Source organism: Poecile atricapillus, chromosome 2 (assembly GCF_030490865.1).
Source record: "Poecile atricapillus isolate bPoeAtr1 chromosome 2, bPoeAtr1.hap1, whole genome shotgun sequence".
NCBI lineage: Eukaryota > Metazoa > Chordata > Aves > Passeriformes > Paridae > Poecile > Poecile atricapillus.
Genome location: NC_081250.1, coordinates 22254649 through 22278989, shown reverse-complemented (window position 1 = coordinate 22278989; position 24341 = coordinate 22254649). Strand labels below are relative to the sequence as shown.

The window sequence follows — 24341 nt, the reverse complement described above, 5'->3', positions numbered from 1 at the left end:
CTAAGGTGAAATTTCTCAGATTGCCAAGCCAGTTCTTTTTCCTTCAAATGAAAATTGTTCGGATAATACAGTATTACAGTTTTATCTTGGCACCAAAAGACATGGCTTACTTTTCCTCCAATAAATGAGGAGATGCTGGAAAAAAACACCCTCAAGATGAACTAACAAGATCTCAGCATTTACTCTCATTCCTGGAGCTTTCTCTGAGTTAACTTATCAGTGCATTTTCTGGGTGGCAGCAGCAATGCTAGCTGAAATGTAAGCATATTTGCTAGCTTTGATGTTTAACAGGAGCTAAATCTCTGCCTGAATTAGAGTTTAAATCCACAGGCACCATAAAGGCTTAGCAGTGAGTGCCAACAGCTGTACACACTAAATCAGGCTCTTATGCCAAAAATATAACCAAATACTTGTATGCATGGGTGTAAATACTAAAATACAGGTATGTGCATGTAAACTAGGGTAGACTGAAACTTCTTTCCACTTACTACTGTGTGCTTCAGGGACATTAAAATTTATGTTGTGGGGTGCTTTTTATAGATTTTTTGTTAGTTTGTGTATTTTTTATTATATGAGAGATTATGATGCATTTAACTGTATGGTTAAATTTTGACAACAAAACTGAAGACTTGCTTTGTCATTAGAAACCCCAAGATGGCAATACAGTCTTGTTTTTCTTTGCTGCTTATATCTATTATTCATATTATTAACATCATCATAATTATCATATTGCAGTACATGGAACAGATTTGTGATTTTCTCATTTGCTGACATCTAAAAGCCTTGGTGATTGCTAAGGATTACTTATACAAAAAATTGAAATCTCCAACTACTTTGATGTTAACTGAATGAATGAACACATTGCATGACCTGGAGTTATTAAAAGGTTCCATTTAATAATGTCAACCAAATAGATATCTCTGCTCAAGTTTGGCTTCATTTTAAAGACACATATAATATGGTTAAAAAGAACTACACTTATATATTATTTTCAGTTCAGCCTACTCCCTCATATATTACATTTTCAGGTAACACCCTGTCTTGGTTATCTGTACCCTGATCACTTGTGAATGAATTCACACCAGGACCCTTGTGCTTTTCAGTGTCCAGGTAGCTTCAGCAGAGCCAATGCACTCCATTCTGATGCAGATAACTTTTACTGCAGAGAAGGCAGCAAGCAAGCGAGACCAAGCGTCCTTCACCCTGATGCTTGAGGAGAGAAACTGCAGATTTATCAAATGGGTTACTCCCCTTGACTGCTGCCCTGGACTTTTTGTCATAGGAGAAAGTCATAGGAAAAAAACACAGAGGAAAAAGCTGTGATTTCAAGTTGGTTAGCTGATATGGGGTGGGCCAACGAGAGATGTGTGCACAGGGCTGTATGAAAGATTAGGTTCTCCCAGCAAGGTCACCCACATCCCTGCCCCAGCCTTGTTAAATATCAGGTTTAACAACAGAGGGCTCAGGTAAGGCTGGGAGAGAGTGCAAACTTCCAATCAGACAAATTTCCTGTGTTCACTTTATCCAGCCCTGCACTGAAATAAATTGATCTCCAATAGAAGGTAATATTAGTGAAAAATTCTTGTAGTGTGTCAGGAAAAATGTTGAGACTAATGCTGATAAGGATTTTTTTTTACTCTTTTGCTAACCAAAGGAGTAGGAATTGCTCAATAGTGAGACAATGTCACTCAAAAATAGATAAATAATATTAGAACTCTAAAGGGTCATTACAGTGTTAGAAGACAATGAAGATGTAGTCATTGATCTTTGATGATCTGTCAAAATTTTATTCATATATATATGTACACATGCATCATATTTTTATGTCTTTAAGTTTGAAGGTATGTAGCGAGCAGAGAGAGACAAAGTATGTCTGAGTATACTGCTTTAGAATAATCTAATACAGAAAGACAGGAGAAAGACCATTTATGCAAACAAGGCCAGACTGTCATCATAACATTTTGCAGCCTCTGAGGACAGGGAGGGCAATGGCTGGTATGCTAGGTCCAGGACTCAGCACTTCCTGCTAGAACAACTGGCTGAAATCATCTATAAGAAAATGGATCACAAAATTAATTTTATGAAACCATAATATTTAGAGATTAAAGCCACAATTCTCTGGATAAAATCTGTTTCCTCTGGAAGACAAACAAAAGACTTATGATTAAGCACTCAGTGCAATATCCTTTTTTCTGCCTCTCTATCTTCTCTAAACATCATTGCCACTTTAATACAAATTGTGAAGTAGTAGCATTTAAATGGGAAGTCACATGGGAGGACTATACTGTATTGTTACTGAGATGCAAAGTGTCTCATTTTAATTTACTCTCCATTAGAAGAATGATGCTTAGAACATACCCATGCAGATTACTAAAGCTACCCTCAAATTACTTCTGGGAAACAGAAAACACACCTTTAGAGGAAGTTCTTGTGGTGGCTAATGTCCCTCCCAGAATAAACATTTTGAAACTAAGCTAACTAAACCCAAAGGAAACCATAAGTTAGAGGCTTTTCTGTGACTGACTATAAAAGTCAGAGGAAAGGGTGCACCTACACCATTCCTAGAGGCAAACTAATGCTTTTCCCAGACTTAGCTGACCAGGTAAGAAGTGAGAGGGGAGAAGAGACTGAATTATCCTGTCACATCAGGAGGGTAGGTAGCTAATCCTGCACTAACTGAGCTTCTGAACTACATCTGAAAGGGCAGAATGAGGTGAGCTTGCACTGCCAGTTGATATTCTGTATGTGTCATGCATATCTGTGCAGACTCTTAGTTTCCAGCACTTTGTACTGGCAGCTTTTAAAGCAGTAAATTTAACTGAAAATTAAGAAGAGTTTTATTGCTTAAACAAACCCTTTTATAACAGAAACCTACCAAAACCTCCCCTGCCCAGCAACGCAATCATAGTTGGTGCATGAAGCAGGCTGTTTGATTTAGCATAAACTGTTTTTTGCAGGGGGGATGTGTGTAGAGGAAAGAGTACAAATGGCTCCATTTGAGTTCAGATGCATTTCTGATGACTTAAAAAAAACAGCTGAAGGGTGAAAAAAATCTTTTGTGTAGCAAACGGGGATTTATAGGGATTAGAGTCACAGGTTTAGGATCTGGAAAAACATTTGTTTTGTATTATTATAACAATTTTTATGGATTAATTCATTGAATGGTGATGAGATGAACTGCTTTTGATTTAATGCATAAATGCATAAGTCTGGTTTGGGAGTGATGGGACAAAAGAGTCCCATTATTACCTATGGCTAGCTGACTGGAGTGCTTGAATTCAGCAGGATGGTTCAGCATTTGATGAGTGGGCAGACCTTAGGCATTTTTTTTAATGAAGTGCTGTGATAGATGTACACAGAAAATTCCAGGGTGATTTACATCCTCTGTGATACTGCAGAAGACAATAAGATTGCTTTCAGGGACAGTGGGGAGTTTTGCCTTTAGCATTGCTCTTTTTATTCAACATTTCTAGTCCTCTGTCAGAAATAACTGCAACTTCTAATGGTTTCACATGTTTTTGAGGTAGCTCCTGACCCCTGTGAACCCACAAGTGTGATCACACAGAGGACAGCTAATTCCCTGGCAATTTGGATGCACGCAATACGTGAGCCTCAAATGCAAGCACTAGCAGAAGTACAGGAGAAAAAGATCCATCTGTGGAATCTAGTTACATGTGCTTAGGCGGCCGGGTCAGCAGTTGTGATCCCTCACTTCAGAGGCTCAGAAATGTTCACTCCTGGACTTCTCAAACCATTTTCTTTAAATTCTGAAGTGTTTATATGAGTTATTTGCATTTTCCTTCCATATTGCCAACTGAAATATGGATTTTGCTAAAATTGGAGGAAAATCGAGATGCAGGAAATAAATAGGCACATTTGGGCAAAATATGCCTACCATATACAAATGCGATGAAATTGATACCAAGCAAGTGATAAAAAATTAGTATTTTTTATCTTTTTCCAGGAATCCAGCATCTCATTAGGGATTATTTTATATCATGTTCTGCATGCAAGGCAAAATATATTTCACCTGAGAAACATTATAAGACAGATTTGAATTCCAGAAACAGATGCTTTTTTTTAAAAAAAAAGGACAAATTCTTTTCTCCCCTTGAAACAGCACAACCATCTTGAAACAGCGTGGTCATATGCCTTCTGATAGAAGCATGAAGAATAGAAGCTTTTCTTTGACTGGGAGGGTCTAAAGGGGGACCTGGTCATTTGAGGAAATGGTCTTTCCCCCTGCCTGTGGTTTTTAAGTAATTCCACATTTAAATATATCAAATTAAATGCAGGCATTGGTATTAAACATATATCTAAAACTACAGCTGGAGGTCTTTCAGTCAGAATAGCTTAAAAGAAATTGTGATACAGATGAATATTTTCAATTTTATTTTAATGGAAAAAAGAATGTTAAAGTTGAAAACATCAAATGATGAATTGTCTTCTACTTGGGTGAGTTTAGAAACCTCCCACAATTAATGAGAAGACAGACCAGCGTAACATGTGAGACATTTATCAGGTTTACCTGCTTGTGAGCGTGGTCATAAGAATTGATGTGGTTGTCAAATTCCTGGTGTTTGTGGTACTGCTTGTCACATAGTTCACAGTAGAAGTTGGCCTTCACATCCTCCAGGGCCTTAGCTGCAGCTTTCTCCTTCTCAGCGTAGTCCTGCAAAGGCAGAAGCAGAGGGAGGCGCTTCACCTGAGACCATGAACTCCTGCTTCAGCAGCTCTTTTCATCCCAAACATGCTAAGGAGGTTTTGGTCTTAAACCATATTCAACAAAAGAGTTCTGCTTCTTGGGAAATTGTTCTCACTTCTCATTGTAAGTTCTACAGTCAGAAAAGTAGAGAGGATTGGGGTGCAGAGGAATACTGTCAGGACACTGCCTAGCTCCTGGGCAGGAAAGCTGAGCAGCTCCTGGGCAGGAAAGCTGAGCAGTGAAGAACAAACAAGCCCCCAGTGCCAGCCTGTTAACTCTGTCACCAGCCCCAGATTGCCTCAATATCTGTCTGCTCTTTCAGGTACTATTGCTCACAAGAAATAAACTGGTTTAATCTGATACTATGTCAGATTTTCTTTTGTGTTCCACTTGCTGACTTCTATGAAATATTCACAGGGGCCAGGCAGCAGATTGCTATGGCTGGCTGAGATTTCCCTGGAGCAGGGCCACCTCCACAAGGGCCTTCTCTGTTCTTCCCTGTGCTTCCCAACATCTGCATGAAGGGACACACCATCCAGCCTAACCAAACTGAAACTCTTGCCTGCCTGACACAGGCCACAGCCACTGAAGAGAGAACCAGCCCATGTCCAGGCTCATGCAAACACAGCTGAAAACAGGGAAAGCACAATTAGTTCCTACATAGTTGACTTCCATTTCTCCCCAGTGGCGTAAGTGAGTGCTATGGAGAGTCAAATACTTCAATTCAATACATAATATTAGGTAAAACCAGAAAATTTCAAACATAGGAGCCAAAAGTTACTGAATTCAAATTAATGCACTTAAATAGAGGGCCTGATATGCAAAATTGGAAGCAGTCTTTGTCAATTTTATTTCTTTTAAAAGCCCTTCATTATACTGTTATTATTATGACACTTCCTTAAACATTTTGCATTAAAGTGAAAACTTCTGATATGGAAAACAAGAACAAAAAAGTTGGTAGAAGCTATTCATTTTATATTCATATTGACAAGCTGATATTTCTTGAGTGTATGTAATATATTGCCAGGGATTGCAGTAATTCATCATTTGCTGTATCGTTTTACTCTTCTAAAGAAATGAGTGCTTTCTGCTGCCAGGCTTTCTATGCTATGCAGCCATTATTGTCTGCTGTCCACATGTTTCACTGCTCTTTGAGTGACAAACCAGAGTAGAGGAAAGACAGGACACGCTGCACATCTGGGACAGCCTGCTCTTAGTGCATCACCCTGCCCAGCACAGCTCCAGGGACCAGAGCTGGGTGGAGGCTGCTGTTTGGGTATGGCAAATGAACATGAACAGACATTTTGAGCCCTTCAGAGGGGAAAGAGCTTAATGAGTGACACGATTCAAATCTGAGACTTGGCCAAGCAACCAGTCCTGATTGTCAGTGTGAGACACTGAACTTTGCACAGCTCTGTGCTGTGAGCCCTTCTGTTTTACCCTGGTCTTTACATCCCCAGATTGGTGTGAGTAGGTCTCCTTTACACCATGGTTTTAGAGCCTGCCTTTCCTGGTGAGATTAACTTCATCTAAACTCGGCTGTCCAGAAGTTAGGTGTGTGGGTAAGACAGTATCCTAAGCTTCTTCTGTAAGAAACAGAAAAATGCTAGACACTGCCAAATGGTTATTAATCCCATCTATTTCAAAAACCCATTTTAGGATGAGATTAAATTCTCCAGAGGTTCTATCTCTTTCCAACTACTGCAAGGCTCTACATTACTAACTTGGCCTACATCCTTAATTCTTAGATTGCTGAACTCAAAGATAATAAATTCTATAGTGTATTTCTTTAGATTCAATTCTAAATCTCCCCATGAAACTCGCATGAACTGACCTACTTGAAGACAGGAGGTCAAAGTGGTATACCGTGCCCAGAATTTTGATTTCACATCTTATAGAAGATACCAATGAGATGTCAGTTCCTCTCAGAGGGGAAACATGCAAATAAATCTCTCCTGGAAGCATATAGCTCAGGTGGGTCAGTATACTATCTATGGTACACTCAGAAAACAACTAAGATGAGGCAACATTGCTCCACTTGAGAGGCTGCTCAATTATGGTAGTTAATCCTTGATTGTATCAGGGAGAAATATTCTCACAATCAAATAGTTAAATAGCTTTCATTAGTTATTTAAATTTACAGAGCCCATTAAAAAGTGATACTTTTCAGCTTATGCTTCAGACCCATTGTTTTGCTAGCATTAATTATTCACCAGGCCTTTGATATAATTAAAATGCATAAATTAGGATGTGGATGCAATAGTATTAATTATGCAGAGATGTCTTCCCTGAAAGTCAACTGTTGGAGGCAACATATTTTTATTCTAATCTAGTAAAAATGTAAGTTTTGCACTCACTGGAAGCTAGCCAAAGCATAATGGTTTTGCGGGAGGGGTTGGGCTTCTTTTTTTTTAATTTTTTTTTCCCTTGGTCTGAACTGTCAATTAAATGTTTACAACCTGCTCCATCATTCCTCCTGGTGAAGGAGAGGCCTAATTGTTTGGGGTGAGCACACCACATTACTGTCTGTAAAGCACAACTGAAACTGCTGCTCATGAGCATTCCAAACTGCCAACTTTATCTTTCTCAGCAGAAATTAATACAGTTCCCTTCACATAAAGATGTTTTAAAACAGCAACAAGGCAGCTCCCAGGTGCATCCTAAGATAATCACAACTACATCCATTGCCTTATTGCTTAATTATGCTTGTCTGCCATGGCAAAAGATATAACTTCCTGCTCACTTATCGATCAGATGCAGGGAAATTGAATGCCACATCACATACTTTAGAAAGGTCATGGATTTTTCTTCCTCTACAAAGACATAAGTACTTCTAGCACTGCTGTATACTGTGCATAGTCAAATGAATTTTCACGTCCAGACTTGTAATATCATCTCAGTAGACTTGTACAAACCAGTGGTCAATTCTGGTATGATGAATGTGATCACATAAAAGAAAACCTATGGAATTACACCTGTAGAAAGCATACATGATCAAGAAGGCCTGATCACACAAATGCAGACACAGGCAGGCAGGAAAGATGCACAAACACATTTTGAAGTGTGGACCTTCACTGGTAAGGAATATATGTGTCACAGTCTCAAAGACTTTATTCTGGATCATACCCTCCTTACTAATGGCACACAGCCTGTGTATACTCAGAAGACAATATAAATTAGCGGTTCTGTCTTTGAGTCATGGACAACAGTGGTGCAAGCTGATGTAAGGGGTGATGCCATCCTTGCAGGTTAAGAACTCCTAGAAACCATGGATTAACCAACTTCTGTGGTTCTGGATGCAGGCAGTGCAATGTACAAGGATAAACAAGTGCAGAATATGTCTTTGCATTTTTTCTAGAAGTCTGAAAAATGGTTCTGTATTATAGATTGTAATTGCATTCACATCATTTTGACCCACAGAGACACATAACTGTAATAATTGTTTATATATGGGATTAATTTTAAAAAAATATTTCTCTAGCATGTTAGGCTAGAAGTGCTTTCACTTAGCAGCTACTTTTGCAGTATGATTCGTATTGTGAAAATGCAATTAATGGTAGCTGACATTTCATTTTCTAATATAGGGAAAATCAATGAAAAATCCCATGTAACTGAGTTTTCTTGAATGTTGCAACTGACATCTAGTCAATTAGATACCATTTATTAAATCCAGAGTCTGTAATAGATATTTAAGGGATTGCATGGCCATTAAAGGATGCTGATCTAGACAAAACAATACCACATTTCTTGTCTGAGTAACTGATAGTAAATATATCTGCTATGTTCAAACGGACTGAGGTGAAAAGTAGGTCACTTGATACAATAAAACTCGCAGAGGCAATTTTCTACAAACCCATGGATTTCTAGAAATATAGTGGAGTAAATGTATGGTGCTTGTAATAGAATATGAGAAAAATATAGCATCATTAGCCTGCTTTTGATTACCTATTTCTAAATTGGAATGCAAAATTAGTGACAGAGCAGCTAACTCATATTAATGCAGGGCTCAGTAAGTGACAGACTGCTCCCTCTTCAGGGACATAAGCAATCAGAGTTTGGTAACTTAAATATAATTTTTTGAACAAGATTGTATATGAATGCAAGTTTTAAATACTTATGCAACTACTGAAGTGCCTCTTGGGGATTCTCAGGCTAGAGGTTAAAGGAGAAATAGGACAAATATAAGCACATGAATTAAATACAGATTACCATCTCCATCATCCACTTTTTAACATATTTTCATTAGTGATTTAGATGACAAAATGAATTGTGATAATGTGTTAATTCTATGAATGGTACTAATTAACAGCATAAGCTATACAATTGCTTTAGGGACCGGGATCAAGATTCAAAATTACTGTAATAATCTTCAGATATGATCTTAAATCAGCAAGATAAAATTCAGTAAGATGTGTGTCAAGTGCAGCACTTTGGAGGGGAAAATCACATTCATCGATACAAGATTGGGAATAGCTGAGTAAATGCAAATACAAGGGAAAAGGTCCAAGAGTTAGAGTGGAAAAGAAATCGAATGAAAGTCAACAGTGAAAGTCAAGGCAAACCACATTCTGATGTATTAATAGTAATGTTATAACTAAGATGCTGAGGGTAATTATTCCACTTGATTCAGTATTGGTGAAATGTCAGATTTAAAATACTATTTGGTACAGCTACACTAGCAAATGACTTGACTTCTAAAATCTGGCCCTCTATCATTCCCACTCCATGTGTGATAGCTCATTCCCAGGCTTTTTCATTTCAGAGTTCTCTTTGAGATAAAAATGATTGCAGTTCCAGAATAACATTTGGTGCAGGGACAACACTCTACAGGAAGAAAGCAAGAGACACCACCAACCTCTCCATGCCCTATATAGTCTTTTGAAAACCCACATGATTTTTTTCAAACAAAGCAACACTTGCATCCCATAAAAACACCTGCAGCATGGTGTGAGAAAACTACCACAGCAATGATTTAATGTAGCCCTTACACTTCTTCATACAGACTGAAAGAAAAACAAATATAATAATTACACCTAACTGTACCAGACAGACTTGAGTTTACTTAGGGCAATATGGACATATGGACAGTTTGCCCAGGGTTATATGTGCTTTTTGGGGAAGACCAAAGTGTAGATGTAGCCTTTGAGACGGTTTTCTCCCCACAATTTGAGAAAGACATATACTTATTTGAGAGATCTTCGAGCAGAAGTGTAGGGATAAGAGGTTTAAAAGTAAGTTACATGCCTACATTAGGCAAACTAGACCTCAATCTGTAATTTGTATTTTCATTGGATCATTAATGTGAGTACTTGTAAAAAATATTTTTGAGGGAAATCTATAGAACAGCCCAGGCTGGTATGGAACATCTCTGGGTGGTCAGGACCTGTGCATAGATGTGTAGAAACAGCAGTCATAGAGCCTTCATTTTGTGTGCTCGTTCACCACATCTTCCAAATTCCCCAGTTTTAGAGATACTTGCACATAATTGTTATGTTATTTTTATATTTTCTTCTGCAGCTGGAGTGAGATAGATTTTAAAAGATCTTTAAAAGTCAGCAGGCAGGTGATAGAATGCAGGAAGTAATCAAAGTACTTGTGTGCAGTGTGAGACTTGAGTACCACAAAAATGTCCTGATATTAAGATACGTAACTGAACATCAGGTTGGTTGAAATTAATGAACTTTTCCCTGAAAGTTCTCTTTTTTTTTTCTCCCTGGAGAAGGTTGTTCTCTTACCTAAAGACTTTCCTAGGGAAGTTTAGCTGTGGAGATGGAATAAAAAGCAAGTGATTTGTTCAGCTGCAATTTCTGGCAGTGCAGAACATTTATCTCACATATGTTCTGCCATTGTCCACCTTGAAAACTCAATGCACAGTTTCTGCCACTGTGGGATCTACAGTGAGGATTTACAGAGCTATCTATTGCAAAGGATTTTTTCTTTAAAGGCAGTAAATGCTGCCACTCTCAGCTGACTCATAGAGGTCAACACCTAACTTCTGCAAATAAGTGCATCTTCATATTTTTCACACTCAGGCAATTACTGCAACATTTTCAATCATATGCACATCCATTTGCTACTAGAATGCTGAGAAGTGCAATGCTTTTAGCAGGTCCTACATGCCCCTCAGAGTGTAACCCTGCTGGGACTAATAGGAAATGTAAACCAATTCCTAATCTATTTACTATCAAAATCATCACTGCTGATTGGAACAAACCTTATGGGATATAAGAATTCAAAGAACATGAGAAGATCTATCCGGATCTTCAAAAAATCTTTTCTACGACACATGGTTGCTCCTGGTAACTTTATAAAGGAATTAAACTTTGATATTTTCCATATTATAAATGGAGCATACAACCACTGAAACTCTTTTTTTTGTGGCTATGGAGGGCATTTTTTAAACATCCCAGTGTGATTCGACATTTTTCTCCTCATTTTCAGAAACTGGTGGAGTTGAGGGAGCTGCATGCATTAGATTTTCTGAAAATGTGATCAATAGTTGAATTGCAAAGGTAATTAGGTACCTAACTGTAAGTTACATACAAAATTGTGTGTATTCAGTTTAATTCTTAGAAAAATATACAATTAATCAAATTTGAACATTTTTGTAATTTTATACTGAAAAGGGATATATCTGAAAGAAATATACTGGTTTTGTCTGAGATAATTTTCTTCATAGTAGTTTAGTTTTCAGCTGGGGCTAAAAACATGACAGAATTATCAAAATATAATTTATTCAACTGAGAAAAAACTGTCTGGAATTGCATGCAGTGCAGAAATAAGAGTTCTAGGATAAAGCCAGCTTAAAGAGGACATTAAAAATAGAGTGTAAATAACATAAATGGGAACAAAGTTCAATTTGAGAAAATCAAGGAGTAGAATGGAGCTGAGTGATGAGTAGTGTCCCCACAGGTCCATATTAGGACCAATGCTGTTCAATAACATCACAGATGACAGGGTGGGTTCAAGTGCACCGACAGAGGGTTTGCAGATGACAAGAAGCTGAGTGGTGGGGTTGACGTGCCTGGGGGATGGGATGCCATCCAGAGAGAACTGGACAAGCTCAACAAATGGATGCATGTGACCCTCATGAGGCTCAACAATGCCCAGTGTAAGGTCCTATACCTGAGGGACAGGTTGTACAAGAACGTGATAAAGGATCTCCTCCCATGTATTAACCAACTACTGAGATGCAGATTAAAAAATAAATTAAATTTAATACAGAAAATACACAATTTCCAAATAGAGTGGCAAACACACTCAGGCATAAAGCCCAAATGATATATACAAATCCTTCAATATATTTAGGCTGGAATCCATAAGGTTTCTCGTCATCAGTGGAAAAGACTTAAGGACAACTTTACCATTGAAGTTGCAGGTATCATTTTAAGATGAAGCATGATATATTTATGAGGGGGAATATGTGATGTGATTTGGTTGACTAAATTTGATTTGAAGATTTAGGAAAATCTAAAGTTACGCTAAATCTGCTTAATGATTAATGTCTTGCTTCTTGATTTTTATCTCTGGGTCTCGTTGTTAATCTATGACCTATATTAATGCTAGCATTAACATTTGACTTATTGCTTTGGAAGAGTTTCCAAGCATAAAGTCATTAAAGAACAATTTCAAAATAAAAATGCTGCCATTAAAGAAAGAAAAAAAAATTGTTGCAATTCAGTTACTAGAGCAACAGCCCTAAGAAGATGAATAAATATGACTCAAGGACAGCCTGAGAACACAAAGGGCATCAGAGCTGTCAAAATTACTGGTGGTAGAGGCTGAAACAATTTCTGGGGTAATGAAACAGATGTGGGTTTCTTATAGTTAGGATTATATTCTAGGCATTTAAAAGAAAATTCTAAGAGCTTTATGGGTAAGATTAAAAAGATAAAAAATTATAGAGGATCTCAATATATTTCCAGCCACTCTGCAGATATGGTTCATTGATCTTACATGTCAATATGACTGTGGAAAAATGTAGATAGAATAGAAATGGTTTTTTGAAGTTCGACAGAAGAACTGTTCCTGTTATGGACAAGAAAAAAAAAATAATTCTCTTTTTCCATATAGTCCTGCTTTTCTTCACAAATGTGAGTCCTTTAGTGAATCTGATTGTGACATTTTTGTCTGCCTTCTATTCAAAGTCAATTCCTTCAATTTGTTCACTGATTCATACTACTATCTCTCTCCTCCTCTCAGATGATCATTTCTTTTACTCCTTTTCTGATGAGTGAGGTATTATCAATTAATCTGAAGAGTTAGTCCTCCATTTATGTCTTACCATTCTCACTTTCCCACTTGTGATTTTTAGAGTACAATGCATGTTCTAGCACTGCATTTAATAGATTGATGTATTTCTTTGTCTGTCACTTCTTTTCAGATTAAATGTACTTGACATTTTTTAAGATCTTTGTACATTTTGACCTAAAGGCTCCTTCTACAAAACACAATGGAACATAACTTATATGTAGTGTCTTTCATATTTGAGCTAGCTAAAAGCACTTTGCAACTATGATTTTGATCATTGTTTAGGAAATTGTGTAGGAAATACAGCATTTGATATAAGCATAATAATAGTTATCACACAACTCATATATGGCTGTTAGAAACATTTTTATTAAGTGCCTTTTTCACAAAACACAGACTAACCATATCAGATAACATTTTATGGTTTTTAATAACAATAGCATTAAACATTTAAATCTCTCTCTTTTAACATTGTTGGACTCTTTCTTTGCAGATAGCACAATATTAAAACCAGTTCCTGTAGACTTATTCAATATCATAAATGATGCAATATGTCTAATATCAGTGGGTTTCTTTGCTCATAGCAACAGAGAATAATTTTAAATTTTATGATAAAATATTAATAAACTATTAGTAAATCCAGTTTGGTCAATTTATTTCTTATATTATGTATATTTGCAATCTACTTCAGAAAATTACTTACGGGGTAAGCATTAATCATACTTTTGAATTGTATTTATGTCATTCACCTTCACTTAAAATTAATCTATAAGATACTGCATCATTGTTTCATTGTGTAGAATTTGAGAACAAGTTTTTAACCAGAAATCAGGGTATTTCTGCACATTAGCTTTTAATATACTCTTTTTTACTATGATTATTATTTTCAATAGAAGCCCAGAATACTGATTTATGAACGCTTTGGTTTTTCTCAGCACCTGAGGTTATCCAAAGAAAAAGAATGAATTCCAAATTGCTCTATGAAGTCCAAATGGAAAAATAAAGTTTATCTTTTAAATTTATTTATTTTTTTTACACACACATACATCCTTCTTCCTCTGCAGCTCCCCAAATGCATTAATGTAAGCTATGAAATTCTATATACTTTTTTTGCTAGTTCTGCAATTTTATACAAGCTACAATTATATCACCTGACCTAAAGTAAAAAAGGATCTTCTCATTTGGATTAAAATATATTTGCATTCTGATTGGAAAAAATGCATGGGAGGGAGAGAGAGAGGGAGATAGGGAAGATGTGAGTGTGACATGAACAGGGGAAGGGAAGGGAAGGGAAGGGAAGGGAAGGGAAGGGAAGGGAAGGGAAGGGAAGGGAAGGGAAGGGAAGGGAAGGGAAGGGAAGGGAAGGGAAGGGAAGGGAAGGGAAGGGAAGGGAAGGGAAGGGAAGGGAAGGGAAGGGAAGGGAAGGGAAGGGAAGGGAAGGGAAGGGAAGGGAAGGGAAGGGAAGGGAAGGGAAGGGAAGGGAAGGGAAGGGAAGGGAAGGGAAGGGAAGGGAAGGGAAGGGAAGGGAAGGGAAGGGAAGGAATACTTTTTCTACCTCTGTTTTAGTCAAGTGCTTATGGCTTGAAACTCATCCTGAAGCACACATGGTAATTTAAATTAGTTGATTTTTAAATACAATTGGACACTCAGTTTATAGATTAATGGCACCCTTATGGCAATTTCCAAAGTTAAACTCTCTGTCATCCCATATTCTTCATCCATGATGCAGGAAATAACTGCCTGGAAGGAGTCCTGGTATCCAGTGCCAAGAGGTTTTCTTCAGTTTTCATGTTCACTGTACAACCATTCCAGGGGTACACAACAGAATCTTTACATCCCATGGTATCCTGTTCAATTTACAGATGATCTGCATGACTTCTCGTCTCTGATCTCTTGCCTTCCTTCTTTTCTGGTCATTCCTTTCCTTCACATTACAACCCAAGGCAGAGAGAAAATCCTGGTCTTTCCTGACAGTTTCTGGGTTTACCAGGCTGTACAATTGTTAGTGATCTTCATTAATCAGCTGTAAGACTGCAACACTTTTGATTACTTTCATATATATATATAAAAAGAAATAAATCTTTAGAGCAAATTCCTGGCCTTCGTGAGGATGTGGAGAAATCCCCAGACTCATGATCAGTTGTGACACCTTGTGCCACTTACCATTCTCTTTCTATGCTATTATCCAGCTTAAAGACATGTTGCAAAAGTGCATGAAGGGCTATCAAAAAATGTTGGCCTAAAATGCTCAACCCTGTCCTCATGTCTTAGTGAAGCCCTTTCCCAGGAGCTGTAACAAACCACAGCTGTAGCTGTGTCCATCTCCAGCCCAGGCTCTAGCACAGCCCAGCATGGCTGGGCTCAGTGGAAGCTTTGAAACTGATTCTAATGAGACCATAAGATCCAGCTGTAGCAAACACAATAAATGGGAAAACAAAAAAAAACCCTGAAAAACCAAAAGGAAGATACAATTTAGATCCAGGGGGATTTACTGAGATTATTAAAATTAATAGAAGAGAGGGTGAGCACATTCTTGCAGAGACAGATTTGAAAAAAAATAAAAAAAAAAACCAAATTAAGATCTGGAAGAGGAAAATAGCTGTTTAAAAGACTACATTTTTTTCTTGCTGTGGTATTTTTTGAGTAAAATACTAATATGTTACAAAATTGATAGCAAACATCTATTGTGCTCTTGAATTCATCATGTATGATTACTACTATTAGGAACAGAACTACATAATGCAACATGCAATTTAAAATGAAATGTCAGTGTCTGGGACACAAAAGATCTTAAACAGATACTTTGTTGAACAAATAAAAGATGATCCATCCTCATCTTCCCTCAAATGAATAAACTATATAACACGGAGCTAATTCTGTCACAAGTACTTGGTTGGGAATGTCGCACCCAGACATAATGAGCACTTCTAGTGCTGCTGTGGAGAACTGAGGCTTCCTGAGACAACAACTCAAGCAGCTGATTGCTGCTTGATGCTGTAAAATGAGGTCTCCTGGGGTGTCCATTAATCCCATGAATTTACTGAACACAGGGCAATGTAGAGGTGCTTGATTTTAGAAAAATGAGACAGGCTGGCGTCTCTCAACTTGAAAGAATATTTCTGGCTTCACCACCACCTATTATAGATACAAATGGGGTGTTCTCAGCTCCAAGAGTATCATCATTAAATTTCTTGCCTTACTGTGTCATATTTCCAAAGAAAGAGTCTTAAAGAAATGACTGAATTTACATCCATTACAGACTCTCTGGATTCTTCTTTATTTTTTAACTGTGATTCTGTGTTGAATATTTAATGATTTTAATGCAACATAAGTGAATAGAAGTAGTTCCTAACTTTGATTTTTATAACCTGTTAATCTCACTATTTGTGTCATGAAACAATGCACAATCTTATTAGGTAATGGTGCATTTCTTTAATGAATACAAGTGTGTGAGCTCTCTAACTCTTGATCTAATTAAAATAGATGACTCAATGAATTAATGATGAGACATTTCCTTCCAGTATTTTAAACCTACATATTAAACTGTCTGTTCTTCACTAAAATGCAACAAACAAAAAACATGAATATAATCTCAGTTGTTTGCCACTGGCTTCACTGGAATGTTAATTGGTTATGTAACTGTATGTATGAAAGCAGAAGCAAAGGAACATCATTTTCATCTGGACAGTCAGTCACAGTTTATCATCTTGTAGTCCTGAAAAGAGCAGGGAGTTGGACTTGCCCATCCTTCTGGACCCCTTCAAACTCAAGATATTAAACAACTCTGATTCCTGCAGCAATGCAGTCCTCTAGCACATTGAGAATTCACTGAATTGAACAAGAGGATCTGGAGACCACACTCAGTGATTTGTGTAAAGTCATGCATGTACCCATAATCAATCTGAAACCAATCAATAAACTACTGGGCAACTGCAAATGAGTTGGTGCTTAGAATATGAATAAAAAGTTTAACAAAGAATTAATGTGGATGGGCAGGAAAACGTCCAACAACTTGGCATAGAAATTGTATTAATAAGCCTGGGAGAATTATTTGTAATTACTTGCCTTCTGCACAAACTTTCTATTGCCACAGTTTCTAAACCACATTATTTTGTATCCATCCCATTGACACTTCACTGCTTACATTTCAGTTCAAACCAATCCATTCTAGTGCATTTCTGTGGCTGGTGATTTGGCTTTAATGCACTTGACTTTCATCCTTGAACAGCTTTTTCTGTACACTGGTAATATACTGTTTGGAAGACCCAACAGAAAATTAACCATTATGAGATTTGATGTATTAATGTGTAGCTGGGTTGTTCTGAGCTGGCTCACACTAATATCAGCAGCTATCTGGTGGGACATGTGCTCTCACTAGTGCAAGTATTCACAACCGTCTCACACATGTGGGGAATAACACAAGTCCACTGCAGAAATGTACAGGAAATAATAGTTTTGTCAGGTCTCATTGCCTGTATTTAGAGATAGCCTTTTTAATACAAGTACATACCATGGGAAATTTCTAAAAGGAGAAGTTCTGACTTGATTCATTAGGGCTTTTACTAGTTTATTCAGGAAGTTAAGTCTTTAGTAATCTAAAAGCAACTGGGACTTCATTTGCATTAAGACAGGTGTCATCAAGTGAGATTCAAACTTCATAATAGCAGTTACTGCTATCCTGAAAATTTTCTTTTTCCCTATTTGAGAGGAACACAACTCTTAAATGCTGGATACTTAGCCATATTCAGTGACCTCTATTCATAAAATTCCAGTGATGAATTCAGGACAAGACACTTTCATATATTCAAAATACTTATCCTATTCTAGAAGAGTAACTCTGACAAGTTTTGCCTTAAATGCTCTATATGTTTAACAGAGGGAAATAAAAAGCCAACTATATCCGTATGTGATGTATATGGTCAAGTCTGACTTCACCTTTATGACAATTTGTCATATGGTTGCATACACTTACATTTATTATTCAAAACATCATTCTGAAACTTGACTGCCTTCCAGAATGAATACACTGCCAGGACTTTGGCCTCATCACGCTCACTTTACAGCACAGGACTTGTGTTCACCTTTCTGGAACCTGTAGTGCTGCATTAGCCATCACAGCTGCCTCTTGTGAGCCCAGTGTACATCCAGTATATTGAGTTGAATGAGATACAATTTGGAAATAACAAGAGAAGAAATGGGCCTTTATGTGTCCCTCCTCAGGGACTGGGATGCCTTCCTGAAGTTAAATAGCTAAGCAGCTCCTTGCAAACTTGGCTCCCTTTCATGTCTTGCCCACTAAAAGGTGAATTTTCTGTTCAATTTGTGGACGTGGTACTACATTTATTCATGTCCCTTTTCTAATCACCAGGAGGACAGAGGAGTTCAGTCCAACACTTTATGCTTCCAGCACCGTGGCGAATGTGAAAGCAAGCGCTGAATGACAGGAGTGAGATTTGCCTGTAGGTTTGTGGCTGTGCCAGAAATAGCACCCCATGTTCCAGCCTTAGCCCAGTGAACTGCATGACTACATCTTCAGTAATTTTAGTGAGTGAAGATATTTAGAAAGCATGGAAAATGTGACAAAGAAGATGATTGGAAAATAAAGGAACAAATGACAAAACGCCGGAGGAAATGTACAGGGGAAAACATAGCCATGGAAGATGATGGAAAGAAAACCTTCATGCTAATTGCCTAACTGAAAAGAAATCTCAGCATGTTGACATTCATTCTTCAACATTTTATGTTTATTGTCTGTAGTGTAGTATGTATGACATAACTACAAAATTATTTTATAGTTCCATCTAATATATATATATTAAATATATCATATTATTATACTATTACAACAGTAGTAAAATAGTACTGTAAATATACTCTATATAATACCAAATTAATGTTAATATTATATTATTAGATTTTTTTACTACATTATAAATATTTTAAATTTATATATGATATTATTGTACACAAGTGAGAGGAAATTGATATCACTAAATCTAAATAATCTTCAACATTATACTCTGCTATAAGGAGAAATAGTGTTACTACTATCCCTTCTACCAATTTGACTCTTCTAATAACGTGTATTTTCAAAAATCACTTCGAGTAAACATATGGTGCCATCACTTCTTGTATAGTTTAATATCTTAAATTTACAGCAGAGTGCAAAGTTAATGGGAATGAATATTTGAGATTAACTTAAATGTAAAAAAATCTTGCTTTCATGTTTTTTGATTTTATGATTAATGTTGAAAAATGTCTTTTTTCAGTTAGTTTCATTTTTACTGAAGATTCCATAAAAGAGAGGCTACTTACCATAATAAGAGTTTACGACAAGTTAATCTTTTAATAATACATTTGTCCCTAGTTTCTCTAGTTTCAGATTTTAATTCAATCTAATAATAAATAAAACAACTTTGGCTGCTACTCAAGATGAAACATGCAGAGGTCTATGAACTAAAGTATTTTCTTCAATAGATACTTCTCAAAAATTTCTATTCATAAAAGTCATAGTTAAATCCTGGCAATCCTTATCACAACTGTTCAAGATGTACTGTTCTAAAACAAGCACTTGCTTGGTTATGCATGCATAATAAACCCTCTTACTGAATTTGCTTTTCCTTACCATTGCTTCATTTGCAAATGTAATACATGCTTGCATGCAGAATCGGATAATGAAATTAATGTCATGCGTATATTTTCAATAAACAAAAAAGTACTCAGCATACAATAAAATAATGGAAAATTAAAGTGACAAAGCAAACAAGATAGTCATACAACAGGCACAAAACCATCCCATTTCAGGCATTATTTAATTAATTTAAATTATACTTCTGCACAGAAAGTTTATCATATATCAAACAAACAAACAAAAAAAATCTGGGTTTTTTTTAAATAATAATTGCCCACCAAGACATTTTCTGAAGTTACTTTATTTCTGCTCAGATTCAGTATTTGGTAATTAATTATATTGCCCTGAAATATTATGATGTGACACTGGTATCTAATTTTGGAATAAATTCAACCCTGCAGAGAAAACCTACTTATGATTCTCTGCCCCGCCTTCAGCAAAATTTAGCAGCTTGACTAGTGATCTGCACTGGGTTGAATTCCATTTACAAATGAGTGTCAATGTGCAGATTTAAAATAAAATTCAGAGTTACTGGAGGAAAGCCAATGGCTGGAACTTGTCTGAATTAGCCACAGCTTTAAGTGGAGTTTAAGCTTATTTTGCCCTTTGTTTGCAAACTCATGCAAAACAACCAGAAGGGAATTCTGAAATTCTCATGCACAGCAGTGGCTTCCATGTTTGCATTCACCTTGGTTTAATTGAAATGTGGCTTCTTTCTTCTAGTGCCTTGAGTTGTTGAGGACATTTGGGGTTGGTTGGACTCTAAGATCACAAAAGCTGCTCACATGCATAACAGATTGTGGAACCTTGTGTTTAAGTACAGTGTAATCATTTCTCTGGTATAACACCATCTGTAGTTCAGCCAGAGCACCTCATACAAGAGATTTGAGATTCTGACGGCAAAAGAAAATTAATTCAGTGCAGACTTGAGACGCTTAAAATATCTACATTTGAGATTATGTATTTTATTTACTTTTTTACACTATTTATACTCAAAATAAGAAAACAGATGCCAAACAGAGGTTCTTCAGGGAATGTGGCCACCTCTGCCTTAGCTTTTTGGATCCGAACAGTAGCAAGCTCCTGAAGCAAACTCAAAAGCCTTCTCCTTTTCCAGCAGGTTGTCTTGGTTCATGAAGCAGCTTTGGTGTGTGCAGCTGGCTTTCTTTCAAAGGAAAATGTAGCATAAGAACTGGACAGAGTACATGCTCAATGTGCCTTAAGCACAATGGAAACATAAAAGAGCAGAGTAATATCATCCTGCAAACCTTTGAGCCATGTGTGGGTACTACTGCTCCTAGTGAGCAGCCTGAGCCTTGTCCAAAGCAAAATATCTGAGCAAAGTTCATGTAGGTGTCTCAAAACCAGCCCTTTCAACTCACAGATCCACTCCTACTAAATGAAATTACTTGCAATTACTTCATGTAGGCAGGGCCTGGCTCCATGGTAGTCAGAACAGCTTATGATCCCCTTCTGTAACTTTCCCTGACAGATTCTCTATCACATTTGGCCCTGATTCACCTGAAGTCAGTAGAGGACAAAGGTTTTGCTACATAGCAGTGGGGCATTTGTAAATATATTGTATTGTGCACCTCTTCCTTGGGTGACAGTTGTGTTGTTAGACCCCTGTCCACCTTTCCAGATTTGAGGGTTTATGTTAAAAACAGGAACAACAGCTTGCTGAGTTATGTTAAAAAAACTCACACCACAGTCCACCCTGCATTCAGACTGTCATCAAGAAGATGAGGTCAAACACTAGGGTTGCTCTGTGCAGAAGTGAAGGACAGTCCATTAGCACCCTGTAGCTTTAAAATAGCAGTGAAAAGAATGTGAGCCCCCAAAGTGAATTTTTCCCCTCTTGCACTCAAGGAAAGAGTCATCTCTAACTTACACAATAAGGTCACTGTGTTTAGGGACTGATTTTTCTTTTCCATCAAGGAGACACAAATATAGCTTAGGTTCTATAAACTGAACATTTTGATAACACTGCAGTCAGGTCAATTGAAGTGGAACTGGTACAGAAACATTATCAAGCATCATTTCAATAGCGTGTGGCTGTCTTCCAGGGGTGCAAATATCATTACAATATAGCAAAGCGGTCTACGAACCGGATTAGCTGAACAGCCGCTATCAGCACTCAGGAAAATAATATCAGTGACTGACTTCACCTGCTTGAGTGGTTTAAATGTCCTGCCTTTCCATACTGATAACATGTGGCACCACCTGCAGCCTGAGGAAAGCGTGATTTTGTTTGATATGATTATAGAACCATAGCACTTTTTGATAGAGAAGAAAAGACATATAGTCTAGGTCATCTCGTCCATCTCCCTGTAACTACATGAAAGTTGCCTGGCCGTGTGCCTGAAGTGCATTAGAATAACACCTGCTTTTTTGCTCCTCTTTGGTTTTCTTTATTGGATTTGTTGGGTGAATTTTCAGATTCAGCCCAGCTGAGTTCCCAATAGCAATGCCATTGGAGTCTTTACATAGGGAAAATACCAGTAATTTGTTTTGGCAGAGAAGAATAAGAAGCAAGATGTTATTTTTAGAAATGTTCAAAAGATTTTCCTTGGGGTTTAATCTCCCCAGCACAGGATGTCTGTATGTGGGAGGACACTTTGACTTGTTATGGGCAAGTGCTTTCCTGTAGTCCAAAGCTGGCAACCTGGCTTGGAAGCAGTCAGGAAATTTGTACTGCCAGGTGGATTTTGAAGTGATTCAATACAAACAGCCATTTAGAGGCAGAATCCTCATTAACCAAATTATGCTTCCTGTACTTAGTTGGCTTCACAGTATACAAAGCTAGCACATGCTAGATATGTTATATGATAGACTCATTGTATCACAGAATATTTTGGGTTGGAAGTAACCTTAGAGATCATACTGTTCCAACTCCCTGCTTCGGGCAGGGACTCCTTCCACTAGGCCAAGCTGCTCAAAGTCCCATTCAACCTTGACTCCTTCAGGGACAGGGCATCTACAACTTCCCAAAATGACCTGTTACAGTGTCTCACCACCCTCACTGTAAAAAATTTCTCTTTATTATCTAATTTAAACCTATCTGTTTAAAGCCATTGCCCCTTCTCCTAGCATTATATGCTTTCTTTTAGCCCCTTTAAGTGCTGGAAGGTGCTCTAAGGTGTCCCTGGAGCCTTCTCCAAGATGAGCAATTCCAGCTCCCTCACTGTCTTCACAGATGTGCCCAGTGCTCTGACCAACCCTGTGTCCCTCCAATGGACTCACTCTAGCAGTCCATGTCCTTCTCAAATACCCTATATACATCAACCTATAGTAAATGAGAATTTTTTTTAGTTTCCCATTCATCCCTGTAATGTTTTCTTGCTTGAAGCAGTGTTGTAGTAGACATTTGATTGTTAGTATAACACTGATTTTACCCTAGTTATAGGAACGAATTTTCACTAGCTGTAGTTTTGTCGGGGATAAATTCTGATGTAAATAATGATGTACCACACATATCGTGGGTAGGTGATACAGCACAGACTTGATTTCATTACAAGAGCACCTACCAATTTATAAAAAATCTACCAATAAAATTCCATCATCAGTTTGGAATTGCATCCTTAGATTTTTCTGAGGCCACAGAGAAGCATGCTACAGTACATTATCAGTCTGTAGTCACCTGCTATTTGCACAGCAGTAAGCTTGCATGGTTCCATTAGCTTGCTCAGTTCAGACACAAAAAGATCCAACTACAGATTCAATACCAGGGCAAGAAAAGCTAGAAAACAGATGCTGACCTCTGGCACGCACGGAACATTTCCACACTCAGTTTTCCATTATCCTGGAGGGTGTTCTCATTACCAGCTCCAAGAAAAGTTTTCCTAAGAGTAGTGACGCAGAGAGCACTGTAAGAATGATTGCTCCCATGGACTGCCAAAGCATTACTTGCAGCTGAGTAACAGAAGATGACTTTAACAAGATAGTCCTACTGAGCACACACTTGTGTAGTCATTAGTGCAGGCCTTTAGAAAGGTATTAACTTCATGACTACGACAGCTAAGGACAGATGCACAAGAATGTGCACAGTCCAGACTCTCCTATTACAGTGAGTCGAGTGCTGGGGTTTGGTTCTGCTGCCCACACGTGTTCACTGTAACCTGATCTGTGCTTAGTCCTGCTCTGTCAGAACATCAGTCTGCTTTAGATGCTCCCCCCACCTGTGCAGTAGCTTTTACCTTAGGCACTATCAAGTGTGAGTGCAGATAACATCCTGTCAGCAGAGCATGGACTGTGAGAAGTTCTGCACTCAGGATCCACTTCAGAGCAACATGGGCTTTTCCCTAGATGACATGGTCTGTGATGGACAAAGGCTTAATGTGAGATTTTTAGTTGCTTTTGAGATTCCTGTGGTATCAGTGCATCCATACAGGGTTGTTTGATGCACTGGACTCCACTCAAGACTCACACCTTTCTAGAAGAGCTAGCTGGGTAGCAGATAGAATGACCTTGACCACTGGAAAATGTTACCAGATGAGGAAGCTCAGGCAACTGAATCCTGTCCACAGCCCTTTTCTAGGGAACAGATATTTCTAGATGTTTCAGTCTAGAGATGAATATAATTTGGGAATGTAGAGCCAGTGCTTACAGCAAAGGGAAAAATTGAAACCTTTTAAAATCTTTTCTGCTGGTACTTAAAGCTGAAAAGGGAAAGAGGTCAACCCCATCAGATTAGGACAGGAATTTGGAGACCTTTTAATCTTTTGACTCCCAAATTAAATAACTTCAAACCATCTT

General features: G+C 37.6%; 1 protein-coding gene across 1 annotated transcript in view; it reads right to left on the bottom strand.

Moving 5' to 3' along the window:
* Nucleotides 1-24341, bottom strand: part of ZNF804B (zinc finger protein 804B) — a 226965-nt gene that overhangs the window by 23593 nt on the left and 179031 nt on the right. The window contains exon 2 of the mRNA XM_058832870.1: nt 4529-4672. Within this exon, the coding sequence (XP_058688853.1) occupies nt 4529-4672 (144 nt within the window). The remainder of the gene's footprint in view (nt 1-4528; nt 4673-24341) is intronic.